At 37.9% G+C, this 27,097-nt stretch overlaps 1 protein-coding gene across 1 annotated transcript in view; it reads left to right on the top strand.

Annotated features, from left to right (window-relative positions):
• The window catches only part of USH2A (usherin), a 617,249-nt gene that overhangs the window by 517,917 nt on the left and 72,235 nt on the right, over positions 1–27,097 (top strand). The window contains exons 58-60 of the mRNA XM_040985311.1: positions 3,031–3,189; positions 4,750–4,912; positions 14,507–14,861. Coding sequence (XP_040841245.1) covers positions 3,031–3,189; positions 4,750–4,912; positions 14,507–14,861 — 677 coding nt within the window. The remainder of the gene's footprint in view (positions 1–3,030; positions 3,190–4,749; positions 4,913–14,506; positions 14,862–27,097) is intronic.

Genomic DNA, 27,097 nt, shown 5'->3' with positions numbered 1-27,097 from the left:
CCAATTTTATCCATTTTAAATATAAAATTTTAAGTACATAATGATACTTCACGCCTCCTTCAATTCTTTCTCTTTTTTCTTATAATATTTGCAGTGTTTAAGGAAGAAAGATTCCCATGTAGTTCCTTGAATGAGGAAATGTGATGTTCTGTGGGTTTTCCTGGCTCAGAAAGGAAAGCTGCATTTTCTAAATTTTGCAAGTCAAAATGATCCCAACAAGAGGCTGCCCTGTGTTTGTCTCTGACTCCTTGGACATATGTCTACAAATGCCAGTGTAGGCTTCTTACAGGGTATTGACTTTGTCTTCCGAAAAAAAATATTTTTTAAAAAAGATTTGTTTAAATTTATTGGAAAGTCAGATATACAGAAAGGAGAAGAGACAGAGAGGAAGATCTTCTATCCATTGATTCACTCCCCAAGCAGCCACAACACCCAGAGCTGAGCCGATCCAAAGCCAGAGCCAGGAATTTCTTCCAGATCTCCCATACAGGGTCCCAAGTCTTTGCGCCATCCTGGACTGCTTTCCCAGGCCGTAAGCAGCAAGCTTGATCGAAAGTAAGGCTGCAGGGATTAGAACCAATGCCCACATGGGATCCTGGTACATGCAAGACAAGGACTTTAGCCACTAGACTACCATGCCAGGCACCCCCCCAAAAATTTTTTTTTAATTAATTTATTTTTTATTGGAAAGGCAGATAGAGAGAGAGAAAGATAGACAGAAATAAAGTTCTTCTATCTGCTGAGTCACTCCCAAATGGCCACACCAACCAGAGATGAGCTGATCTGAAGCCAGGAGACTCCTCAGGTTCTCTCATCTGGACACAGGGTACCATTGACTATCCTCCACTGCTTTCCCAAGCCATAAGCAAAGAGCTAAATGGCGATTGAAACAGCCAGGACATGAACTGGTGCTCACATGGGAGGCCAGTGCTTGGAGATGGAAGATGGTCATTCCTTTAATGACAAGTTGTTTCCCTGAGTTGCATCAGTTTTTGAAGACCTATTTTGTCTGGCTGCATGCATTCTCTAAAAGCTTTCTTACTGTGTTCCTGCACTTGTCCTCATGTACTAACCCCGATCAAGAGAAATAATACGAGAACATTTTTTTGCATCATATTGACATATACATGCCGGGTATAAAATCAATCAGTGTGCAATCTGTAACAAGTAGCTTATAGTTCCTGAATCTTTGATTTCTCACATTTTAAAATTTATTTTTCTTCCAGTGTTGTCCTAAGTGTTAATTCCTCCACTCAACTGATGGCTCTTTATAGAAGTACTCATTTGTATAAAACTCCAGACATGAGAATCATAATAGGACGGAGAACAAAGTCTCTGGCTTTATGCAGTTGACATTCTTGAGGCATTTAGGAAGAGAATTGTGGCACCTGGCATAGCACAATAATGCAATGAAATGAATTTTATTTTTGTCATTCCTGCAGTCAATTAATGAGTTTGACTAGTCTTCCCAGCTTCTGCCGCTCATGTTTTCCTTCCATTGTTTCCCTTCTAGTGGTATCATTCCTCAGATATGAGTTGTCTCTTGCCAAAGTTTTCTCGCCGCTGACTATGTATAAAGAGCCAAAGTCCCTTGGAAAAATACTTGATAAAATGTAATGATCATTGGAGTTAATGAATGAAGAAATCAGAGTCTACCCTAGCACTCTTACACTAAGGCTGCCATTACAGGTTATGAGAGGATGGGATCATTGACAACTAAAAGAGAAAACCCAGGGAGAAAAGATTTAGGAAATATAAAACATAACTAATTCTGTTTGGTATTGCAGAGATTGGAGTTTGTGGAAGCTGCTTACAAAAATATGTAGAAGTCTGATAAAAATATAAATTGGAATGCATGCAAGATTTAAAATCAGAAGTAAGAATTAGTTGTCAACACCAAAAAAAAATAGTTTAAGCCAGTAGGACAAGTTTAACAGTCTATATAGGATGGTCGCAATTTTAAATAAAAATTCTCTGAGTTAGGAGATTCAGCACAATCTAACACCTTTCCAGAAAAATCAATTGATCTGTCTTTCTAATGATGATCAGTTTGTCCTTCAAAAACTCCATCCTACAGAATTCTGAGCTTCCTTGGCTAGTATTCATTTTTCTACCTGATAGACATGAGGGGTACAGAAACAAAAAGCAAAAACAGATTTCTCTCGGTAGACCTCAATTCATTGGGGTCATTGAGTCCTTAACCATTTTCTCTGTGTTCTATACCACTGTTTCTATACTAATGACAAGTTGGACTACAACACAGTTGCTAAACACGAACATTACACATTCTCAATGAGAAAATTTAATAGTAAACTCCATTATATTCTTCATTTTAAAGCTACCATTCTTTTCTTTGAAAAGTATGTATGTTGTTTATTGTCAACGAAAACTTTATAGGTGGTTAATTCTATGACTGGATTTGGAAGAGGCTAAAATGTCAAAGCATCTTTGCTTCCGAGAGCAATGTTGCAAAATGACAATATTGGGGCCAAAACTTCATATGTATTTAAGGTCTATAAGTTTCACTGACAGAATGAACTGTCCTGACTCAATAATTAATGCACTGGAAATTCCCTAGGTGGCTCTGATTTGGATATTTTATGGGCTATTATGTCAAGGATCGTTGTCAGACAGGATGCATACACAATGCTCTACAGAAAAATTATTGTTACAAGCAAAACTGGTGTTGTGTTTTTATGTACTTTAAAAGTAAGCATGCCTGAGAAAAATATATGACACCATTTCTAATTGCCTTGTATTTTTAAGTGAAATGTACCTTCACTTTTATTTGCCAACAGAGTATGCCTTTGAATAAAACCATTGTACTGTTTTTTGAAGATAGGTAGTGCACATTACAAATTTCTGAAGTATATATTCTAGCATTTTCCAATTCAAGTTTCATACAGGCTTTAATTGCTATTCCAAGCAATATTCTGCCTTTCTATTATAAAATTATAAATATACATTGTTCTTAAAGGGCAAACATGTATTGATTCTGTATAAGAAAACATATACGCTCTCTCTCTCCAGGGATCCTCATCCCACAGATTCCTGTGGAGTACAACGTCTTACTCAATGATGGAAATGTCACTCCTCTGACCTTCTCCACTGGTCATCATCTGTCCACCCTACTGGAAAATTTGGCTCCATTCACCCAGTATGAGATAAGGATACAAGCATGTCAGAATGGTGAAAGTCTTTCACACATTTGGCCTTGGCTTTCATGAAAAAGTATTTCATAAAAAAAAATTGCATTAAAAAGGAATAGATTCTCAGTTCAAATACAAAGACGAACATTTCATTTCTTATTTGTAGTGGACTGTTTACCAAGAAAAATCAAAGCCTGGCATCGAGTGAAGCATTATGCATTTCTGCACATTAAATCATGAATATTTAAATATATTAAAATGGCGTTTTTGCAAAGTCTTGTTTTATAAGGCTCTTTAAAAGAAAAACACCTAGCTGCTCACGAAGAAATCTTTCATAATAGAAAACAAAATGAGCATTGCAAAAATTTCACAGTAAATGTATTTACCTCAGTTTTATTTAAAATGTTTTCAGGGGGTGAAGAAGAAATTATTGTAAAGTTGAATTACATCCCAATAGATCTTACAAACTTTGTGGTGCTTCCTTTAACATGATTTATTGTAAATAGTCACCTTGAGTTTCATGGTTTAGGCTATGAGTCAGAGAAATCAAGATGAATAAGTCTCTCTTAAACAAGAGCCCCTCCATTCTCTTCACCCCTCCAAATGGATATTGATTAAATGTAAGCTGAGATTTTAGAAGAAGAAACAGGAAAGCAAGAGAGCTGAAGAGTTTTCTTTCCATTTTATATTAAATACAGAAATTAATAGAGATGGATATGTTGATATGTATGCAAGTGTATTATATATACATTTAAGGGATCGTCAAAAAACTCTTGGGTATGCATAGCATGAAAAATGCAAGCATTCTAAAAAGTTTAGCAGTAAACTTATCTTTTGATTCTATTTTGAGTGTGCTTTTTGAAGTTCCTCTGCATGTGATGGATGTTGGAAATTATATGTGTGCTAAATGAAAAAAAGATACAAATCCTATTGCTATAGAAAGCATCTTAGTTAACCTTATATTTGCTCATTTCCAGAAAGTTGGAAAGCAGTAGGGATTTGCAGTTCCGTATTCATATCAGAAACTGAGTCAGTGAGGCAACTTCTTTCTACAAACTAGACCATGGCACCTTTTCTTTGAAGGGTGTCACTTTCCGTGATGTCAGCTGATCAACATGGAAATGACCTTATGTTAATTTTTCTTGGTTTAAATACAAGTCAGCTTTTGCATATCTATGTTCCTGAAACTGCTATGAAGTAAAAATGTCCTTCAAAATAATGGATGCATGTGTATTTGAAGTATAGCACTTGGTCTGAAATATTAGTAAAAATAAAATTTCATTAAAATATCACTAAACCAAATGAGTGTGACATTGGGATACATGATCATCTTCAAAGGATGACTGGAATAAATATAAGAATATTTAGGTACAAATATATCAGTAATTAATGGGTTTTATAAAAGCAACCCACTATACAGATATTCAAATCTTGAGAAAATCTACCATGTAGGTTTAAAATTAATATACAGTCACACACACAAATGTTAACAAAATAACTTTCTGATTTCTTCCATCTATATGCATATGTATCTTCGATAAGCATATATGGTTTGCTTGCTTGATAAAAATTACTAAACATCCCTTTTCATTTTTTCAAGGAAGTTGTGGCGTTAGCAGCGGGGTGTTCACTAAAACATATGAAGCAGCCCCTGAGGATCTTAATTCTCCTATTCTTAGAGCTTTGGGGTCAGCTCGCATAGAGGTTAAATGGAAGCCACCTAAGAAACCAAATGGAGTCATCATCAGCTACTTTATTCACAGGTAAGATGGACTATGTTTATAATTTCTAAGACTATTTTAAAATATCTTGTAAGAATGTTACCTATCTCAAGATTATAAAGTCAAACACCTTTCTTATTTCCTTAAGGGAATAGATGGACATTAGCATTTTATTATTTTTTGTAAGCACCTACTGTTGAGGAATAAGAATGCTGCTGCTGTAAACTTTTGTATATTGTGAATGGAAGTTTCAGGCCTCATTTCTGAGCAAGATTAGTTTAGAAAGCTTACACCTCGGAATTCACATAGCCTGATGTGTCAAGGAGTAGACTCGTCCTACAGGAACAGGACCATCACCCAGCCCACGGGCCATTCAAGGCTGGTGAAATCACTTAGTCTGGCCTTACAAATCACCTGTGCAGGGAATCACTACCCAAATATTATATCCAGAAGAGGAAACAGTTCTGGAACAATGGTTGCAGCACCTAACATCCCTCAGCATGTGGAGGCTCCCGAGATCAGGCTTTTCACACGTGACAAGCGCAGCTCTGCTCTCCAGGTCTCACTCATGCGTCTCCACTCAGCAGGGCAGATGATGTTGGTGTATCTCATTTTCATCATTAGGTGCAGAATTTATATCATTTCTACCTGAAATGAAGAAGAGACAGATGAAAACAGGACATGGTGGAGGGGACACAGGGAAAGGGGCTCTATGGGAGACTGAGAAGAGAGAATGAGAGGGAGAGAGATGGACAAAGTGGACATTTTGGTTCAAAGCTGTTTTGCTCTCTGATCAGGTTATCATCTGTTCCAAATGAATATACCTTTAAATGAATGTGCTTAAAAGTTTTTTTTTGCTTATTTTATTTAATAACAAAAGAGAGATGGGGGGAAAAGATTATCTCAGATCTGCTGATTGATTTCCCAAACACCAAAAAGCAACCAGAGCTGCACCAGACAGAACCCAGGAGCATGGCAGTCCACGCAGCTCCCCCAAATAATCCAGCAAGGGTGATAATCTAGTACTTGAGTCATCACCCACTATCTGCCAGGATGTACAGTAGCGGGAAGCTGGAACAGAGGCCAAAATTTACCTGGGACTCAAACCAGAAACTCGTGCAAACATTACCTTAAACTTTTGCAACAAACACCCATTCTGTTGTCTTCCAACGCATGAGTTAAAAGGGGAAGGAAGACAGTGGCGCGGAGGGCAGGAAGGAAAAGGAAAAAGGAAGAGATGGGCAATGATGTTGGGGTGAATGGGAGAAACAAGAGGAGGAAAGGAGAAAGGACAATGCTGGGAGTTGAGGGGGACAAAGACCCTGTCATCCAAGAGCTTACTGTCTATGACACAGAGCAATGAGGCTGGCACACACTCTGGCTTTGCAGCAGATTGCAAACCTCACTCCAAAAATAGCACTCAAAGCAATAGCCCGTGTCTTCCCAAGAATCATTTCCATCTTTGGAATCCTCTGGTGGTCTCCTTTGTCTTCTCTTGTTGGGTCCTTGGCCCTGCACTCACAGGGAAACTTCCTTAGTTTCAGCGGTTGAAACCCTTGGCTTCCCATCTATTGAGTGAGGAGAGCTAGGGAAAATGAGAAAGGAGAAAGCGCTACTGGTTACATAAATGCCATTAGTGAAAATGAGCAGGCCAAATCGCAGCAAGCTTTCATCTGAAGAATAATATTTCTGATTCAGATACACGTGAATGTGTAAAAATAGCTAATGTGAATTTACATTTTACGCTAAGCACATTAGTGCAGTCCGCAAAATGCCCATCCTCTTGAAATAGTGTTCTTTGGTCTACTTCATGCTAATTGTATGCGAAAACCACATCAAATTCCTATTCTGAATAAAGGGAAATGAAGTATCTGTTAGCGAGCAGGATGTGGCTTCACTCTGCTGGTTTTGTAAATAAAGCTCCTGATTGCAGTGACTACTCCATGGCAGCTTCAGAGACAGGAAAAAAAACAGGAAATATAATGCAGAAAGCCTGCTTCAATGAAAAATACTGTAAATTGAATTTGACAGCATTTGATGGCATTTGATTATTCTAGTCACAGCCAAACAATGATATAAAGAGTAATATGAAACAGAATGTGTTACTGCCTGCTAGACTCAAAAGCAATAAACCTTGCTCCAATGTGACACAATCACTTCACAATCATAATTGTAGCCTGTTTGATACCTCTGAGTACAGCGGAAGGGCACTGACTGACATAGATACATTTTGTTTTTTATTTAAAGTGAAATGAAAATGGCGCACTGGGGCTCCAGATAGAATCGTTATATTCGCCTCCATAGGCATGAATCACTTGGCAGTTACTTCAGCTGAAGTTTAAATGTGCTTAGACAACAACAATATCAAATTTTTCTTAGATAGCTACCAAAAAAAAATCAGAAATTTGTACGGACAGAAATAGGATGTAGACGCGCAGTTCTTTTTCATCCTGAGCCCACACGGAGCCTCTTCGATAGTTACAGCCCTACGCCTGCCGTATTTCTAAGGAGGCTCTGGCATGTAATTTCTACTTCATCGTCTGCCTCCACTTTCTTCTATCGCCACCAAAGGAAATGCGTTTAGCTCAAACCAAAGACAAGAGTTTGGCCCATGCAGATATTTCCCTTAAATCGCAGGAAGCCAACTGACCAATCTCACTTTGAAAACATTTGCCTCATTCTGTCCTCACCCACCACCCCAATCACTTTTCTCTCGTCTGCCATTTAAACATTGTCTTTTGATAGCATCCTGCTCAAAAAGGTGTGCCCTAATATTTAGGAGATAAGCTGCTATGACTTCAAAAACAAAACAAAACAGCCTCTCTCGTTGCCTTAACCTGGTCCACCTGTTATTTTTAACGGCTTCGTCAAGCACGTGTAAATCACAAGGAAGGAGATTGATCGTGAAGAACAATATCTAAGTTAATGCTTAAGCTTGTTTATTGGCAGGACACGGGCCTTCTTAAGCATTTGCCGCCTCATCACAGCGAGTTTGGTTTAAGAATGTTCTGTGTTCCTCCTCCTCCACGATTGTTTGCAAATGTCAAAATTTCATCACTTCCCTCCTCTAACTCTGCCAAATATCTCATCTTAGGATTTTGCAACACATGCAATAAAAATGATCTGCTCCCACTATGAACTTCTATCTTAATAGAGACAAAACTATGTAGTTTATTGTTGTCATCAGTTTTCTCTTTATATCAACAACATTTTTGAATAATGGATATTGAGACAAAATTTTCCACAGGCTGTAAATACTGTTGAAATAGAAAAAGTAATGAAACTTCCAAGCATTCAATAAGGTTTTTAAAAATTATTTATTTATTTTATTTTAATTTTATTTGAAAATCATAGGGACAAAGAACCTGAGGCAGGTGATTCACTCACCAAATGCCTACAACAGCCAGTGATGGGCAGGCCTCGACCTCTAAGCGGGCAACTCAGTTGGCCGCATGGTGGCAAGGACCCAAGTGTTTGAACATCACTGATATTTCCTAAGTTTTGCATCAGCAGGTAGCTGGAATCAGAATTATAGCTGAGGTCAGAACCCAAGCACCCCAACTTGGGATACAAGCAATTCACATTGCATCATAACTGCTGCTCCAAAAGCCCACACTTTCCATGAGATGCCAAAGAATACAATATAAGATATTTGAATGGACATTTATATGCAAGGGCATTCAAGCAGGATTGAAAAGATAATGATTTGATTACATGAACAACTTTCCTTATTAATAAAAATAGATGAACATTGAATCAAAGGCAAAGGAATTTTGATATAATTCGATTTGTGTTGTGTGAAGACAAGTTACAAATATTGAAGTAGATGATAGGTAAGTAGGTAGAAATGTGAATAGATACATTGACCTGTATGTGCATATCTAATAAGGAAGATAGAAGGATCTGTAAGGACTGGGCCCCATTACCAACAGTCCTAAGTATGATACGAGATGCAAGATGAATAGTAAATACAAACAGACAAATATAAGGTGAGAAACAAATACTTTCCAGAAAATTTAAAGGAAGCAGGGTTTCTCTCAGTCCAGAAATATCCGTACAAATTTTCATAAGTCAGTGTTATTGTGTCTAAACCTTACAAAATAAAAAGTTATTATTTCAATTATAAAGGAAAGAATTTGATAGGAAAAATATAGTAAATCAAAAGATGATAGAAGTTGTTATAACTTCTTGATTTGCCTGTATCATATATGATTCATATCAATGGAAGCAGCTAATATTAGTAAGATTAGTATTTATATTTTTCTTAATCTGTTTTGTTTTGCATAAAACAAATCCTGTCATCCATACTGTCCAACTGAAGTATTTCTTTTTAATTTGTATTATTTGCTTATTTTCTCCCTTAAAAATAACATATCAATGATTTCTTCCAATACCTTATAGTTTAACTTTTTTTCTAAAAATTAAGTTAATTTTATAAGGAATGAGATAAGAATTCCAGGCGCTTACCTTCAAAAATCTTCGTTGGCCAACATTGTTTCATAAGTCATTGATTGGACGTGCCACCGATGCAAAATTACCCTGCAGCATCTAGTCTACCTTGGAACTTTGTATTGTTTCATGATGGTAAAAAAAAAAATCTTAGCAAACAGAATGTGACAGCAAAGACATTTCTGTTGAAGAAAATCAATAGAATAAACAAAATTCAAGCACTGATAGCTTAGTTGTTGAACATTTTTATAAATATCTAAAGTGTTCATTTGTAGCTTTTCACTAATTTTTAATGTTTTATTTGTCTAAAAGGCACAGTGACAATAAGAGAAAGAGATTTGTCATCTGCTAGCTTCCTCCCCTAGATTCCCACAATAGCCAGGTCTGGGACAGGCTCAAGCCCAGAGCCAACAAGTCCATCTGGGCCTTCCACGTGGATGGCAGAAACTCAAGCATTTACGCCATTATCTGCTGCCTTCCAGACACGTGAGAGAAAGCTGGAGCCAAAGCAGAGATGAAACTCCACCAAGTTAATTTTTCCAGTCAGTATTATAAACCAAGGCAAAATAATAGCCTTATGGGATGCCCACATCAGTAGTTGAGACGTCTGTATCATACGTCATGCATGCCTTTTGTTTGACTCCTGGCTCCAACTCCCAGCTATGTGTATACTGGGAAGCAGCAAATGACTACTCAAGTATCTGTGGCCTTGCCACCTACCTGCATGGAAGACCTAGACTAACTCCAAGGCCCTGGCCCAGACTCACCCTGGTCGTTACATTGCATTCATTTGAAGAGAGAAAACATAAGTGGGAGCTCTCATTCACACTCACTCTGTCTCTTTCTCTCTGATTCGTATTGGCAAAGCCTAACACCTACTCAGTTGACAAAACAGAAATGTGGATTTCAGAGTCCTGTTTACACTATTGTAACAATCAAATGTCTCAGGTTAAGAGGTAAAAGACCATCATAACAAACTTTTTTTAAAAAATTAACCAGGTTGCCAGAGACTTTTAGAATCCCCTTGTCAACTGGGTTGTTATTACTTCAGAACCTGTAGTAGCATGACAAATAGAAAAAAGGAAAAAATATCACAGTACAGTATATCAAATGGATCAGTAATGAGAAGATAGAAGGATACAACTGAAAGAGAAATTAGGGAAAGACTTTTTGAACAGTGGTTTGGGTTAGAATATTAAAAGGCAAACTGGCATGAGATCCTTGAAAGAGAATTAAGGAAAAGGAATAGAAAGACACTACAGACAGAACTAAGAGCTAGCGGAAGGGTGAAAAACCATTGCTCTAATGAAACTGAGGCAAGCATTTGATTAGAACTGAAAGCAAAATGGAAATCCCAATCTCAGAAAGTCCGTCTTGACCCCTAAGCATGAGCAGTGGCACGGCAAATGACTACAGAGGTCTAAAAGGGATTTAAAACAGTTTGAAGGCCCCTTTCCCCAGCACCAGAGCATGCATTCATTGCACAAGGCTTGAGGGGTTGGCTTTCACACAACATCCTCTAAGCTGCTCATGTTTTCCTTTCCTTTACCAGAAACTTGGGTCAGGATCTACATTTGTTCACAGTGGACTGACTCCCAAAACAACCACATGCATCTTCTTAAGCACAGCTTTGGCTGTCATTTCCATGATAACTTCATTTGTATTATGCACTGTACTTTTTCTCAGTGATTTCCATATAAATTATTTAATTCTTACAAGAATTCTGGGAGGTTTGTGATGCACTGTGAAGCTAATAACTTCTGTTTACAAAATGAACTGAAACCTGGAGGACACACAGGTCTGTCCAAGGTCATTGAACTAAATGGCAGTCAGGACCTCCAATCTAGCTCCTTTGCTGACAGGTGTTTCTGCTATTTATTTAAATTTGGAGTATTCTTAAATCCTTCATGGAATGAAGGAGAGCAGCTTCACAATCATAAAGTTGTTCTGGGAAATGAACTGAGGGTTTTGTTTTAATTGCTCTTGGAAATTAACAGTGACAACTGGAGGGAGTCGGAAAATCTTAGGTCCATTGAGAAAGCATTAAACATGTGTGACTTTTCAAATACAGTGTTTTCATCATTACTTTTGTTTTTTTCTTAGACAACATTAAGTCTATTTGGAAATATATATTACTGAACTATCTTCCAAATGAACTGAAGAGAAAAAAAAACACCATTTGGCTATTCTGAAAGAACTGAAAATATGATTTCTCTAAAGGCAGAATACTCAGGAGGATATGTGTCCAGTTAAATGAATAGTTAAAGCCTAAATTGTAACTAGATTAGGAATAATTTCATTCTACTCAACTATTTCTGCTCAGAAGGTATTCAGACAAAACAGATTCTGGTTTTTAGCCCCACAGATGAACCATTTCTTTCTCTGTAATATTCATTTATTAACTACTCAATAGTGATATGATATACCTAGCCAGGTTGCATTATTTCATTGGTTTAGTGAATTAACTTAAGGCTAACATAATGCTCAATTTCTTAACCAGTGTTTTAGCCACTCATATTTTCAAACACATTTTTGAAAAACATAGGTTTTGTGAAATCATGGTAAACTACATCTCAATTAGAAAATTCATGGGAGTTTAATATAAATTAATTGAATTATCATTAAAGGATTGAAAGCAAAGTAGGAAATGTTATTTCCCCCTGGGATTTGATAGGTTTGTTTGCTATATTATATTTCTTTTTTTTAGTTTTATTTAATTTTTTATTGGAATCTCAGAATTACAGAGAAGGAGACACCAAGAGAAGGATCTTCCATCTGCTAGTTCATTCCCCAAATGGCCATAATGGCTGGAGCTGAACTGATCCAAAGCCAGGAGCCAGGAGCTTCCTCTGGGTTTTCCACGCAGGTGCAGGGTCTGAAGACTTTGGGCCATCTTCTACTGCTTTCCCAGGCCACAGGCAGTGGGCTACGTGGGAGGTGGAGCAGCCAGGACACAAACTGCCACCAATATTATGGGATCCTAGCACTTGCAAGGCGAGGACTTTAGCCACTAGGCTATGGTGCTGAGCTTTCTTGTATTGTATTTCTAGTCAACACCTTTTGAAAAGTTTATCACTGTGAGTCCTGTGGCTATCATTATAATTGATGCACCAAAATAACACATTTGATATCTGCCACAAACAGAAATACCAGACTGACACTGAACGTAGAATCTGGTGAATGCAAGGTAGCAAATAATAACAAGATGTATTGCTGAGCTGTAACAGTAGGTCACGGAGAGGTATGCTTGAGGTCTGTATGGTTTCCTACAGGAAGCTTCTCATTGTTCATTCTTAGATCATAGTCATTTATCAACTTGAGAATTATAAATAACACAAAGCGAAAGATTTTACATACCCTGCCTTTTGTGAATGGGATGATCATTTATGGAGTTGATTAATCTGAAATGGCAGCACGTCAATTTCCCAACATCTGAAGAGTGTGTTAATTAAATATTCCTAACATACTAGAGAACATTGATTTTTCTTATCACTCTGCTCTCAACTGGAGCATAAGCTGAAGCAGGAGGGTCTTTCATTTCTGGGTCTCATTTGTCCCCAACCTAGTCCATAGCCGTGGTAGGAAATCATCATTGTAAAGTTGAGTCAAAGGTAAATTAGATAAAGTCATAGAATTGCAAACCTTGTAGTCATTCACTTGAAAACAGTTACTGAATGCCTACTGGAGTCTGAAGCTGGGAATGCAAAAATATTCTACCCACCAATGCCTCAGGAACTTCGAACAGATTCAGGCAGTAAGTTTATTTCCGCATAAACAAAAAATCATTCAAGATGAATGTTCTACCATGTATCTGGTTCCTCCCAAACACTGACAGTTCTGTTTCTATTACTTAAACCTTTACATTTTAAATATGCAGTGCCAAGGACCAAGAGAGTATAACAGGGTCCTTAATTTGGTCTTGACAAGATGGGAAGCAGTCCCATTCTCAGGAAGTTCAAAGAACATTTTTAGCACACTGGGCATTTTCCCAGGTGGTAGTGCCTAACCAAAATTTGATTTTGCACTTCAAACATCTGTAAAGATCATTTCATTTTCATGGCATGTCTATCTCCTCCATTCAGTTACGAGTTTCCTTACATTCCCCTCTTAACCCTACTCCAGATACAAGATGTGGTATTTAGTAAGTGATTACTGAAAGTTTGTTGATATAAGACAACAGGTAGAAGAAAAAGCCTTCATTTTTTATGAGTTTTGATTTCAAGAGAGAAGATAAAATTCAAATGAAAAGGGAGTGACATGTGGAAAATGAATTTAAGACACGTTATGCACATTCTAGGAATGAATGCAAAAGAGTATTGTGCAAGGTCAAAGAGGATAAGAACTTGAAGCTTCTCATCATGCTTCCATACGTTCTATTATTCTAGCCTTGGCTTTTCCATGGAGAGCCCGTGGTCCCAATAGCAACAAGAACCTTGCCTGCAATGTGCAGACACTTCTCCAGTCTCTCCAGTCATCCTGCCTTGCTCCCGTGAAAGTCAGGTTGCCAAGTTCAAAGTGAGTTTCATCACTTGCTAACAATAAGGGATAGCACAGGAAGACAAATTGAATGCATTACTACAAACCATGGAAGAGCAAATATTCTCAATTAATAGCCTTCAATAATTATATATTGTATGATTCGCATTAGGTTAAAAAAAATCCCAGTGCAATTTCATGTGCATTGCACACGCGCGCACACACACACACACACACACACACACACACACACAAAGATTCAGAAAATACATAACAATATATTAATAATGATTAGTATGTACTTTTGTATTTTTTTAGTTAAATGGTGTTTCTTTCCTTATATTCATTTTAGTTCTTTTTAGGAAGAAAGATATGAAAGGTAATACAACAAAATGTGATTATGGATGATGAGTTTCTTTTTTATATACTACATTTCTCTTGTGCTTTCTATTTTTTGTAAAGTATATACATTCTTTTCTAGTCAATCTAACATACATATGCAAATATCTATACATATCATGTCTTAATAAATGATAGTTTATCAGGTCTTTGGATCATATTCCATCTGATTTTCTTCATCAGGACAACAGGAACAAATAATGGAAAAATTGAGTTAATAATAAGATCTTCTAGAACATTCCTTCTCCCTCCATTTACAAACTTGTTTTGAAGGATGCCACTGTGATTCACTGGCAGCTGGTTTTCTTTCAGACGTCTTGCTGGCACTGAAGAGGAGACTCTTGTGTTTGTGTGGTCAAAAGGAGCCCTTGAGATGACTGATGCTGAAAGTCACCTGAGACCTTTCACGCTTTACCAGTACCGGCTCAGTGCCTGTAACTCCAGGGGCACAGTGCACAGTCTGTGGTCATCAGTACAGACTCTGGAAGCTGCACCGCAACATCTGTCAGCCCCTTGGGCCCAAGCTACTAGTGCTCACTCTGTGCTGCTGAACTGGACAAAGCCAGACTCTCCCAACGGCATCATCTCCCAGTACCGTGTGGTCTACCAAGAGAAGCCAAGTGACCCTACACTATCTGGCTCTACCATGCATGCTTTCACTGTGGTGGTAAGTACTTGACAAAAGGGTAAGAGAGCTTCAGATTGCCTGCTTAACAGATAAAAACTCATTTTCCTAGCTGCCATCATTTTTGTTTGCTTGGAGCTTAAATATATGAAATTCTTTCACATGTGAAAAGAAAAGGCTGAACTGCTCAGTGGAGTATGAGGAACACTGGGAACCAGGTAGTCAAGAATTAGTTTTGAATTATCTCTGCAAATAAATCAATCTTTCTTTGCCTGATCTCCATCCCAGTTTCATATCTGTTCCATGGAAATAAGTCATTGTGTCTGACTCTATATTATGAGCATGGGGTTAAAAGAAAATTAAGATATTTAGTTTTCTAACTCTTCAAAGCTTACATATACGTGTACATACATGTGTGTTTAGTATTAAAGCCACAAACATTATTTTAAAAATCATGTATTGGCCCCCTGACCTATAAAATAATTCAGTTTATCCAGTATCTTTTGATAACATTCGTCCTGCCAACCTGGCCTAATATCCTACAGAACAGAAACAGAAACAGGATGGTCCTCATCTCATAGAATATTCTATTTAATAATGTTGCAGAGATAAGAGTTTCAGAGCAAAATTAAATGGTTGATCATAGCCCATCAGGTCTGCTACCTTGAGAGTTAGATGCCAAACTCTACCTTCTGTTAGTCATAAACCACAATAAAATGAAAAGCAGAGGGGGTAATATGGTTCTCAACCAAAAGCATTGGACATAACTCTAGGAAATTGTTCTAGAAGATTGGCAGGAAGCCCCAAAACTGCAGAAGTTTCATGGGGTTAATGAAATCTTGTGATAAAGAATTACATAGATCACTAGTCTTAAAGGTTGGTGTATAAGTATAGATAAAAGATGATGTGATATTTTGTAAACTTTCCTAGAATCTCTTATATGATTTTCAAAATGTGATTTTATTAAATATGAAATATTCTCATTAATGAGGAGAAAGCAAATGAACAGCACAACACATTACTTTATTTTAAAAACTCAACTATGAATCTAGAAAGTTCATTTAACTTTAAAATTACCCTGTAGTAATGATATAGCTAAATACTGAGAAGATATATTTTAATGAAAATCCAGAAGAATTACAAAGAAGTACAATGTTTTCTCACTTCCTGTTAGGTTTATTTATTCTCATATGACTCAAAAATAATATATGAATGAAGGGATAATATTGAAGAAATCTTCATTTATAAATGTACTTCATTATTTCTTATACATTATATTGATATACCAGGATCTCTCATGTTACAGCTTCTGGAGCCTTCACTGGAAACTGTATTCACAGGAATAGACGATCTTAGTTTGTGGTTTATGGGAAAAGTTTCCCCTTTCTAAAAACTGTATTCATTTTTGTTGGGAAAGACAGTTACAGAGAGAAAAAGAGACATAGAAAGATATTCCATCCACTAGTTCACTTTCCAAATGGCCCAGGGACCAGAGAAAAGCCAATTCAAATCCAGGAGCCAGGAACTTCTTCTGGGTCTTTCACATGGATGCGGGGCCCAAGGCTTTGGGCTGTCCATTACTGCTTTCCCAGGCCACAAGCAAGGAGCTGGTTGGGAAACAGAGTAGCCAGGATATGAACCAGCAGCCATGTCAGATCTGGTACTTCCAGTGGGAGTAATAGCCAATTGAGCCATTGCACAAGGTCCAATTTTGTCTTTATCACGTCATAGGAATCCAGGTTGTAAGCTTTTTCTCCAAAAGGGAAAAAAAAATTGTGAAAGTGCAGCAGCACCTTTGATCGTGGTTTTCTGAATGTGACACCTTTAAATATGTTTTTATTGAAAGCACCAGAGTTGCAATGATTTAACCTTGGATCTATTAAAATATGGCTTCCAGGAATATGAACCTAATCATTTAATTTCCCTAAACAGTTATGTTGGAATTCCCTTGTGGGAGGCCTTATAAGTCATCCACTCATAGCTGGTTTCATATTTAAACACAACATTTAAAGTATCCAGTGAATCCATGAACTCTATTTAATCTGCTAGACTATGTTTTTATCGCATTGAAATGTTCTTGAAAAAAGGTAACTACAGGGAACAGGGTCCTTTGCATATGAGCTTTCCTTGATGATTTGTATTTTAAACTCTGTCTTGCTATACTCATCCATTTATCTAAAGATTAGTCTCTGTAATACCGAAGAAAATAACTAGCAACATCAATATATAATTTTGTATCTGCATTCTGTTTCTGAATGTGCATGCAAAGGTGCTTGGAAAATATTGTAAGAATTTAAGTTAAAGGGAAAAAAGTAGTTTTGAAATTCATGCCTGGTTTTTCAAAACAGAAATTTTGGAAGACTCTGTGTGTGTGTGTGTGTGTGTGTGTGTGTGTGTGTGTGTTCAGAGGAGCCATTCAAAGTCTGGATGTTTGGCCCTAAGAAACCCATGAGAATGTTACAACGAATTCATCAGACAACATCCATCAGAGCTAGTCAAGAAGCAAGGACTATTCCATAAAGTGATGAGGGCCAGTGTTCAGATATTCTGGTTACTGGCCCATTTTTTAAAGATTTATTTATTTTATTGAAAAGCAAGATTTAGAGAAAGAAGGGAAAACAGAGAAAAAGATCTATCAGCTGATTTACTCTCCAAATGGCTACGATGGCCAAAGCTGAGCCAGTGTGAAGCCAGGATCCAGGAGCTCCTTCCAGGTCTCCCATGTGAGTGCAGAGTTCTAAGGCATTGAGCCATTCTCTGCTGCTTTCCCAGGGCATGAGCAAAGAGCTGGAAGGGAAGTGGAGCAGCTGGTGCATGCATTGTCACCCACATGGGACGCTGGTTCTTACAAGACAGAAAACGATCTATTTGAGTCATCATGCCAGACTTTGCTATGATTCTTGAAGTCCTGATACCATTGAAATAAGTCATCAGAAAAATAAACCAATGTCTTAGTTTTATCTATTTCTATATTCTCTATATAGTGATTGTTTAGAAACCTTTCTAAAGATATCTAAAAGATCCTCCCACTTACTCAATGTTCTACACTTCTCATTCTGAGCCATACCCATCCTTCTGTTGTGTCAATCCCTTCCTGTTTGTAACAGCACAGCTTCTGTGCACTGGTGGAATGGGCCTTTGGGGTCAGAAACAAACTATTGACAATTCAGTTGAATTTGGCAGATAGTCACTGAGTATGATATGCAATATGTCAATATTCAATACTACACTTAACTAACTTGTTAATTATACTGTGAGCCTTTGAGTAGAAGAGAGTGTGGAGAAGATAAAAATTAAGGTTGAGGCAAGGGAAATGACTGCTGGGAATTTTGCATTTCAAACTTCTTACTGCTCATGTTTTCAGTGGCTCCCTTTTAAACCTCTCCAAATACATACTTAGAACGACTTCCTATACCTGAAATTTCTGCATCAATAGAGTGGCTTCACTATCTCTGTTTTCTGTGTATCCTCTAGGAAATTGTTCACACATTGGTTATCCTGGCAGAAATTCTCATATCAAAGGGAAATACGTTTTCAACTAATGAGATGCAACGTCCATTCCCACAATTGCAGGATTGTGATTCAATCTTTAGATTTGCAAAAGGTATTCTTCACACTCCTCAGTTAGTCCTCTGTTGGGATCTCATCTCTGCACAAGGGGCCACCATTAAATTGTTCATGATGTGGTGCCATCACAAGTTACCCTCAGAGTTGTTTATAGACAGGTGGATGTTGCTGGGAGAGCCTCATAAAACAGGTGCAATAGAGGCATGAATCCTGCTGGTGGTGGCAGTGGATGGAGAACTGGCAGTGGGGGCCCTCCATGGGGGTGAGAAGCGTATGTGTTGGCAGGAGCAACAGCAGCAGCAGTAGAGGCAGCAGGTGACAAAAAAATGGAAAGAGTGTGGGTTTTAATGCATCACTAGCTTCCCTCTCAACCTCTTGGAAAGTTATCTCCCTTTGGGTCCAGGTAGGTCCTTCTAAAGAGAAGAGACACCTGTCAAGATTCTTAGGGTTCTTCAGACCAATGCCTTCCACTAATAAAGTCGGTTTTAATTAGAAGTCCTTAAATTCCTTTCCCAATTAGCTCTGTGATGAATTGTGAAGTGTCAGGAGAGAAGCTGTATTTAGCCTTGCTTGGCATGCAAGAGTTCCATGGTGGTATTTACAGGGAACACTCCTGGCGAGGCTGGCGATACTGCTACCACCATTTGGGTTTGTTTGCTTTTTCTCACTGGCACCTGCCATTGCACTGGCAGAAATAACTTGGGATTTAAAGGCAAAGGTAGTTTACCTGTTAGTCTGGGCTCTAAGTGTATCTCTGCCTGCCCCACACCGTTATAAAACATCAAGCCCAGATCATACATTTGCCCCATGCCATGAAAGATTGATGGTACTTCATCCTGTGTGTAGAATCAAGCATAAGGTGCTGAGAGGTAAGGGAATTATATGGGTCACTAAAAGTTGGCTTCCAATTTGGAAATAAAATCCAGCATCACAGAATCTAATTTCTGGATTTTAGTTGCCAAATTTCCTTTCCAGTGTCAAGGGAGAGATGTTCAAAATTCCCTATGCCATTGTTTCAAATCCCTTTACCATTAAGTAGATATGTAGCGTGTGTGTGTGTGTGTGTGTGTGTGTGTGTGTGTGTGTGTGTGTGTGTATGTGTCGTGGAGAGTTTGTGAGTAACTTGATAAATTCATGTTTAATTATATTTTCATGTTGGCTTGTTATAGAATACCATAGTATTGCTCTTTGCATATGATCTTAAGTTAGCTGTAGCTCTTAAATGTGATGGTTCTCAGTCTTCGCTCCATGGACCTATACATTAGGAAGCAGAAACACTCTGGGTGATGTGCTCCCCACAAGGCCTCTGTCCATCACTGTATTTCTGGTATGAAAGTAAATTTGATAATAAATATGAATAACATATTATCTGTATCACTTCTAAAAGCTAATAATTTCATCTGTCCTGATGTAATGATGCCATTCTTCCTGTAATATAAAAGATGTAAACTATGGATTGGTAGGTATCACATAAAGCAATGAATATTGTGAGTGAAAGACATTTTTTTCTGTTCTAACAATGCAAGTTGCCGTCTGCTAGCTTTACATCATCTTGATTCATTTTTCTAATAATATCCCAATAGTAATGAATCCATGGAGTCATGATGCCATGAGCTCCATTTAACCACTTTGTTGAAAGATAATTGTTTTTCTTCAACCTTTTTATTCAAACAAGCTCCATCCCTTGATTACCAAACAACAATATTTAATGAGGCGCCATAATTTTCCAACAATTATCAGTGACTAAGACCAATTCAATGTTGGGGCTCAAGGCCATTTCAGGTGTAATTTTTCACCCAATCTAAATCCAAACCTGATTTGTGTTTTGCGAAATAGATTGAGAACAATGAGCAATTTCTTTTTCTTCTTCCTCAGTTCTTTTACTGGTTTTCTGAAATCATGTCAAATAGAAGGAAAAATCAAACAAAAAGGAAAGAACATTGTTCAACAATTTCATTGTTATCCAAGTACCATTGTTTTCCATGGTACAGATGCTGTGTGTGTGTGTGTGTGTGTGTGTGTGTGATTATATGGAAATCTTTTCTAAGAAATCCCAAACCTCCCAGTTCACTAATGCAGACAATTAATATTCTGGGTGATTCTGAACACTCCCACTCATTACTGTCCCCGGACACCCATTCTAAAAAACCCTCTTGTTTCTGAGGCCCCTTCTACAAGGCAAACAGTCAATCTCAAGTCCTACCCCAGTGACAAAAACCCATTCCTTTCTTGAAACCCACCAGACCTGCAGAACCTATGATGTGCCAGTTGAAAAAACCATTTCTTGTTCAATACCATCTTCTCTTGTGACCTACTATGATTGATAAGAACCAGCCACTATCTCAACTTCAGTGTCATTGAATAAGAAGCACATATCACTTTGGAATTAGGCAATCTCTCAAAAACACAAACTTAACATAAGGATGTCAGAAGACCTTTCTCCATCTAGTGGCTTTGTCAAAGTTACTCTTTAAATTTCTAGCTTAGTAAGAAGCTTCCAGCCAGAGTAAATTGCCATCTCACTTTCCTTGTGACACTCTGTTTCTTCAGTTGGTTCTCTTGGGTAACTCTTATTTGCCATGGGACAGGAGTATAAAGAAATCCCCTGTTATTATAAGTGGGAAGGAAATCATCGAAGATATTATTTCTTCACCAGATTCCAGCTTTTATATGATTTTCATGAACTGAGATGTTCTCTTATATGAGCTATACGTATAAAATAGAGCGAAATAGAACTTGAAAGTGTAAGACTGATTTGCTTTAGAAATTCTGTAGTGTCATGCCTAGTAAATCCAGTAGACTTACTTATCTCAAAAAATAATTACGTCATTTATTTTTTTTTCTAAACTATTATTTCCCAATATGTGGAGTATGACCACATTTCATATCTCATTATATAACTGAGGAGGAATTCCATAAACTTTCCGATTGTTCAAGCCAGATCATCTCTGAGTACTTCCTCTTCCTTAATCTCACATCCAATTCTTCACCAAATTTTATCAATTCTACTGTTAAACTACTTCTTAAATCCTTTTGCATGAGGACCTTGACACTACTGTCTTCTGTTACTGAATCAATGAGCATGCCATGTGCTTTTTACCCATCTGTCCTTTTTTGCCCATCAAATCTGAGCTAAAGTACTATGTAGCTCACAGTGCTATATTGCAAGGGCCCTTAAATTAATGCACATATAAGGTACTTGGACTGGTAGTGTAAATACAATATAAAACTTTAACCATTCATGTTATTGGGAAAGCTAAAACTAACAAATTGGCAAATATTAGTGGATTTCTGGTCTGTAAAGGTAACTATAGTAATCTGATAATGAATTAAAAACTAATTTCATGTAGTTTAAGTGTTCCTCACCTTGCAACCAATTTTGAGTTTGCAAGTAGAAATGTTTCCTTCTGTCACACTCATTATTAACTTCTAGGACATTCCCTAAGTGCAGAATTTGGCTATTTCTTTTCAAACTTGCCTATAGCAAGAACATACCTTTTTGGCCCCCTGAGTTTTAAGATTATCCCATGTCATACGTTGTCCTTGTAAGAGCCTGCCTTCCTCAGATTTCTAGTCTCCATGGACCTCTGTTTACCTGCCTTGACACTCACAGAGTCTCCTCTCATTCTTCAAATCTGAAAGCTGTCATCAGTACATCACTTACAGCTGGTGAGAAAAAGTTTGAACCTTTAGCTCAGGTATGTTGATGTTTTTAGACCTTTAACTAAGTTATAAAAAACCTACTGAAATATCCAAGAAGCCTGTGGAGCTTTGTCGAAAGCATGTGAAAGTAAAACGAACTAGTCCATATACTGACAAGCCCAGGTCATAAATTCAGAATATATGCCATTTAGCAGAGACAGCAAGCTGTAAATGGCAGTGAAGGGCAGAAGTTAATTGAACGACTCTGCTCTTGTCACAAGTGGGAAGTAGCCAGTGCCAAAGACAAGATGGCTGCCCCTAATGTACCTATTACAGCCAAGAGATCATCTCCTTAGCTCTGCAAGGGCTTATGGGTGAGAGGGAAATCATACACAGATGACCAATTTTTTTATGGTTCACAGCCGATCAAAGTGAAATTCAGCAGCTGTTCAGGACAAGTGACCACTGTAACGGCTGTAATATAACCTCCTAAATAGAGAGGGAATTGCATTAGAGCAAGAGGTTAGCTGTGATTATCGGCAGGTGAGTGCTTTATTGAAGTTGAAAGACCATTAACATTGATAGAGTAATTATTTCAACTTGAAAGTAATTACCTTGATGGGTGATAACTTCTCTAGTGTTCCCAGATTTGATTGGGCCAAACAATTGTGAGCTCCTGAAGCCTAGAAAAATATTACGACAATACTGTGATTTTTAAATTACTAAAACCACTGTTGAAATATTCTAATTATACTGAACAGTGAAAAGACTTCGCCTTACACAAGCTAGTGACCTCTCATGTAGAGAGAGACATTTGCTTTTTAATCCAAATGCAATGACCCACACCCACCACCTGTGAATACATATGTGATGGGTTTGCAGATGAATCTTTTTATCTCAATATAATTTTTAAGGTGAAACATCTAGTCAGTGCTGTATCTGGTTATTACTAGGCTGAAATTGTTAACATTGTTGACCCTATCTAAGAACTAGGAGGCCCCTCGAATGGTATCTTTCTTTCTCTGTCACATGGAATTTAAATTTACATACATAGATTAATAGTTTAATAATGAACCACACATATTGAAAATTCTGTATGTCATAAATTTTGGATCCCAATTTCAGATATCATTTCATTGTGTTTTTCAGTGAGTAAATAGTGTTGATGGCTGGGATTATGCAACCCCAAGCAAGAAGCTCCATTATCAGGGTATTTTGTTTGTTGATTTATTTATCTATACTGGACATCACCAAGCAAAATAAAAGTTGAAAACATGGGCCATTGCTTCTCTGCAGTCTCATAAATATATGAAAATTGCAAGTTACTTGCAATCGAGGGCCACAATACATCAAATCTAATGTGATGAACAAAGCCAGGAAATATTATGACACTCTTCCATTAATCAGTTGCTCACCATGTATCTTTTTCAAGAATCCCCTTTTTGCCTAGAAATGACATAGATACAAACAAGGAAGAAAGAATCCCTTCTGTCTCGGACTTGTGGTATTCCTGGAGAACAATAAGAAAAGGGACAAATTACAATATAAGGAGCAAATACTTTACCATGTAAGCTCAAGGTCTATACTTGTAAATACTTGAAAATATCTAGGAGAATCCTAACTTATACTCCTGGTGCCAAGTCCAACACACATCCTATAGAACTGTGAACTGCTGACAGAACACAGGCATCATGATTCTTAGTCATTCTGTCAGAAAAGATGAATGTGACATCGCCTTAAAGTTCCTGGATGATTCTTTAGACCTTTCTATCATCCTGGCAGGGTTTGATCAGCTGATCAGCCAATGAATGACTATCTTTTTGGCAGCACTTCCCAGGAGCTGTTTTTTTTTTCCTCCTGATCAAAATCTCAGGCTCTAATAGGGCCCAAACAGGTTTCCACCCGTTGTCAAAGAGCCAATAAAGAATGTTTACCAAGCAGTAAATGGGTTTCCTCTATCTCCCCGCCTTGGCGCTGAATTCCTCTCCACAAAGTCTTTGGGTCTTTCTTTCAAAGGAAACCAAATTGTAGAAATGCTTGCCAAACTGAAAGATGTTTGCTAACTGAAAAGTAAAATAGCTAGTTTGAATTTGATAAAAGAGTGGGGATGTCAGATGAAACCATGCACTTGGGAAAGTGGTGAGCATTTATGACGTGAATTGTAAATCTTGCCACTAAGCCAATGGAAGAAAATAAGAGAATCTGATGATTCTGACATCACAACAGAGTTGAGAGGAGCCGGCTCAACATGCATCATGTGTGGCCAGGCTAAAACTTGCATTAAGGAGCCCCTAAGGTACTCTGAATTTAAAATGAGTGTAATAACTCATTTTTAAACATTTTATATGATTCTTGGATTATTAAAAATTCACATTACAAAATCAGAGTTTTAATCCATTCCAAAAGGCACATTGTCTATCTCTGAATGATAATGATTATGTCAGGATAGTAAAATTACCGTGTATTTTTTAACAGATGTAAATGTTACTTTTTGACAAGACACAAGTAATGAATTTTATCGTCTGAGTTCCTATTGGGTGATTATGATACAGAGTTTTATTTTTGCTAAAGCAATTACTAATGTCATGGCTGGATACCTGTGCCCATTAGTGGCTGGTTCTGTGTTTTTTTAGGATGGTTATTGATCTCTTGCTGAGCTGAGATTCAGGTTTTATGCCAGATAGCTTGATTAATGGGTTGGTTTCTATAAGCGGACTGAATGGGGATGGAAAGCAGGGGCAGCATGCTCTGCCAACCCCAAATCCGTCAAGACGCATGGCTCATTATGAAACAGTTATCAAGGATACATGAAAAATTAATTGGGCTCAGTTTGATTCTGAAAAGAATCGGCTTTCGACTCGCATCTCCCCCCCGCCCCCGCACACTCTTTCCAGATGTTGTGCACCAGCCCCTGGAGAAACAGCAAAGGGAGATGTATTAATACATTGTATTGATTAGATCAAGACCCCTGACAGTTATTTGTAGAGATACCATCTGGCTGCTGTTCGAATTCCTTCACCAAAAACAGGACATGACATGTTATTAATCTCAACTCTCTAAGTATAGACAGTTGCCTTTTCTGCTAAAGCACATTTTACCATTCGTGGAAGATGGAGGCAGACCTGAAGGGTGCAGAAATTAAGGTTATTACACAAATTGAGCCATATGGTCCAAATATTTCAGCAAGAAAATTGCCAGGCAATAAAAATTGCTCCTGCCTTCCTAATGGTGTAAATTACAGTTTAACCATGGCTCTAATGATGTCCTTCTGCCGCGTTTAACTACTGTTACATGAAGGACATTGTTTTAAAAATATAAAAAACAAGTAAATGCCAGCAGCGTGTTTTACAATCTGTTAGTGTGTCATTAAGAACACTGTCAGAATTACATAAACATAATGGCAGGCAACCCAGCATACGAAAGAACTCACGGAAATAGAAAGTATCTTGAAAACTCTCTTCCTTAGCTCTGTGTTATCAAGAGCCCAAGTTCCTGGAGAAGTTTTCCAGGGAGAACAGCCGTGTGCAGCGTTTTTGTAATTCTCTTGTGTGTCGGGGACAACAGTGCCTTCTACACCAAGCTGAGCAACACTTTGTGTGTCTGTGTACACATCAGTCTGCAGACCCCACACAGATCAACTAAGAGGACAACTTGGTAACCAACCAATGTGTTGTTAATCAGGGCTTAGTTGAAACACAAAGTTTGGCCTTCTTAAGTATTTTTGTTGTTGGACAAAAGGGGCAAGACTCCAATATCTTTCCCCCGGTACAGTTTATCGCATTTTCAAAGAAGCAATTTATGCTATTTAGGGCAGAACATGAAGTTGGAGATTATTGACAATCGTCACAAACCTTCCAGAATAACAGTTAAGATCGTGGCCATCTGAATAAGACTTCAGTCCTGCAAATGTGTTCAGACCTATCAAATTCCTACAAACTGTTCATGGAAAAATGGGCTGAAAGGACAAGTTTATTGTGCTGTAAACCACACCACAACTTGAAATCTGTTAGTATGCTTTTCATGCTATACATGATTTTTGACCTCTCTGAAGATCAAGCATATGCCTGGCTTCCAAAATATTTTACATCAAAATAAAATTGCCTTCCAATTCCATTTTCTACAAACTTTGTAAAGTATCTTCTTACTCTATTAAAAGAAACTCTGGCACTTAAAATATTGCATGATATGGAATGTGGATGTTTTAGTCTCTAAAAAGCGTGCACTGTAGAGCAGGTGTTTGGTACCGTCGTCCAAGTGCAGCTTAGGACAATGACCGCCTTTATCAGAGCACCTGGGTCCAACCCCCCCCCCCCATTCTGTTCCTAATTCCTGCTTCTTGCTAATGCACAGCCTGGGATGAAGCAGGTCATGGCTCAAATGCCTGAATCCCTGCCCCTTGTAGAAGACCTGCGTCAAGCTACAGGCTTCTGCTTCCAGTCCAGTCCAGTCCTGGCTGTGAGTGTATTTGGGAAATGACCAGCAGGTGGATGATGTGTCTTGCTGTCTCTTTGTCTTTCAAATGAATAAAAATAAAAAGTGCCAGATTATAAAATTATATAATCTCTTCAACCTTTCATCTTTAGAGATGGTAGAAGCAGTTCATTAAGGCAATGGTTGAGAGAAAAGTATGTCATACTGAGACAAGATCTAAAAGAAATCTACTTGGGATTCTTAATGAAGGTTAATCTTAGGACTGGGTCAGACCAAAGCCCAGAGTCTGGAACTCCATCCATCTGCAAGTACATGGGTGATCCATGCCCGGGCACTTGGGCCATCTTCTACTGCTTTCCCATGTACATTAGCAGGAAGCTGGACTAAAAGTGGAGCATCTGCTATGCATGCCAGCATCACAGGCCTCAGCTTAACCCTTGGTGGGATAATGCTGCCCCAAGGCTTCTCTTTTAGGTCCTCCTTTCTTTTATCCCAAAGAGAAAATCTAAGGTTTAATTTTCCTTTGCAGAAGAATAAAGAGGGAAAAAGGCAACAAACGGAAGCCTGAAACTGTCCTGTTTGCATGCGTGGATGAATACTGGTGAGGACCAATTTTGTTGTCATTCCTCGTAGGACAA

This window comes from Ochotona curzoniae, unplaced genomic scaffold, assembly GCF_017591425.1.
Source record: "Ochotona curzoniae isolate NIBS_2020 unplaced genomic scaffold, NIBS_Ocur_1.0 contig_430, whole genome shotgun sequence".
Classification (NCBI taxonomy): Eukaryota; Metazoa; Chordata; class Mammalia; order Lagomorpha; family Ochotonidae; genus Ochotona; species Ochotona curzoniae.
Note: the sequence above shows the minus strand (reverse complement) of the source record. Positions and strands in the feature narration are given on the sequence as shown.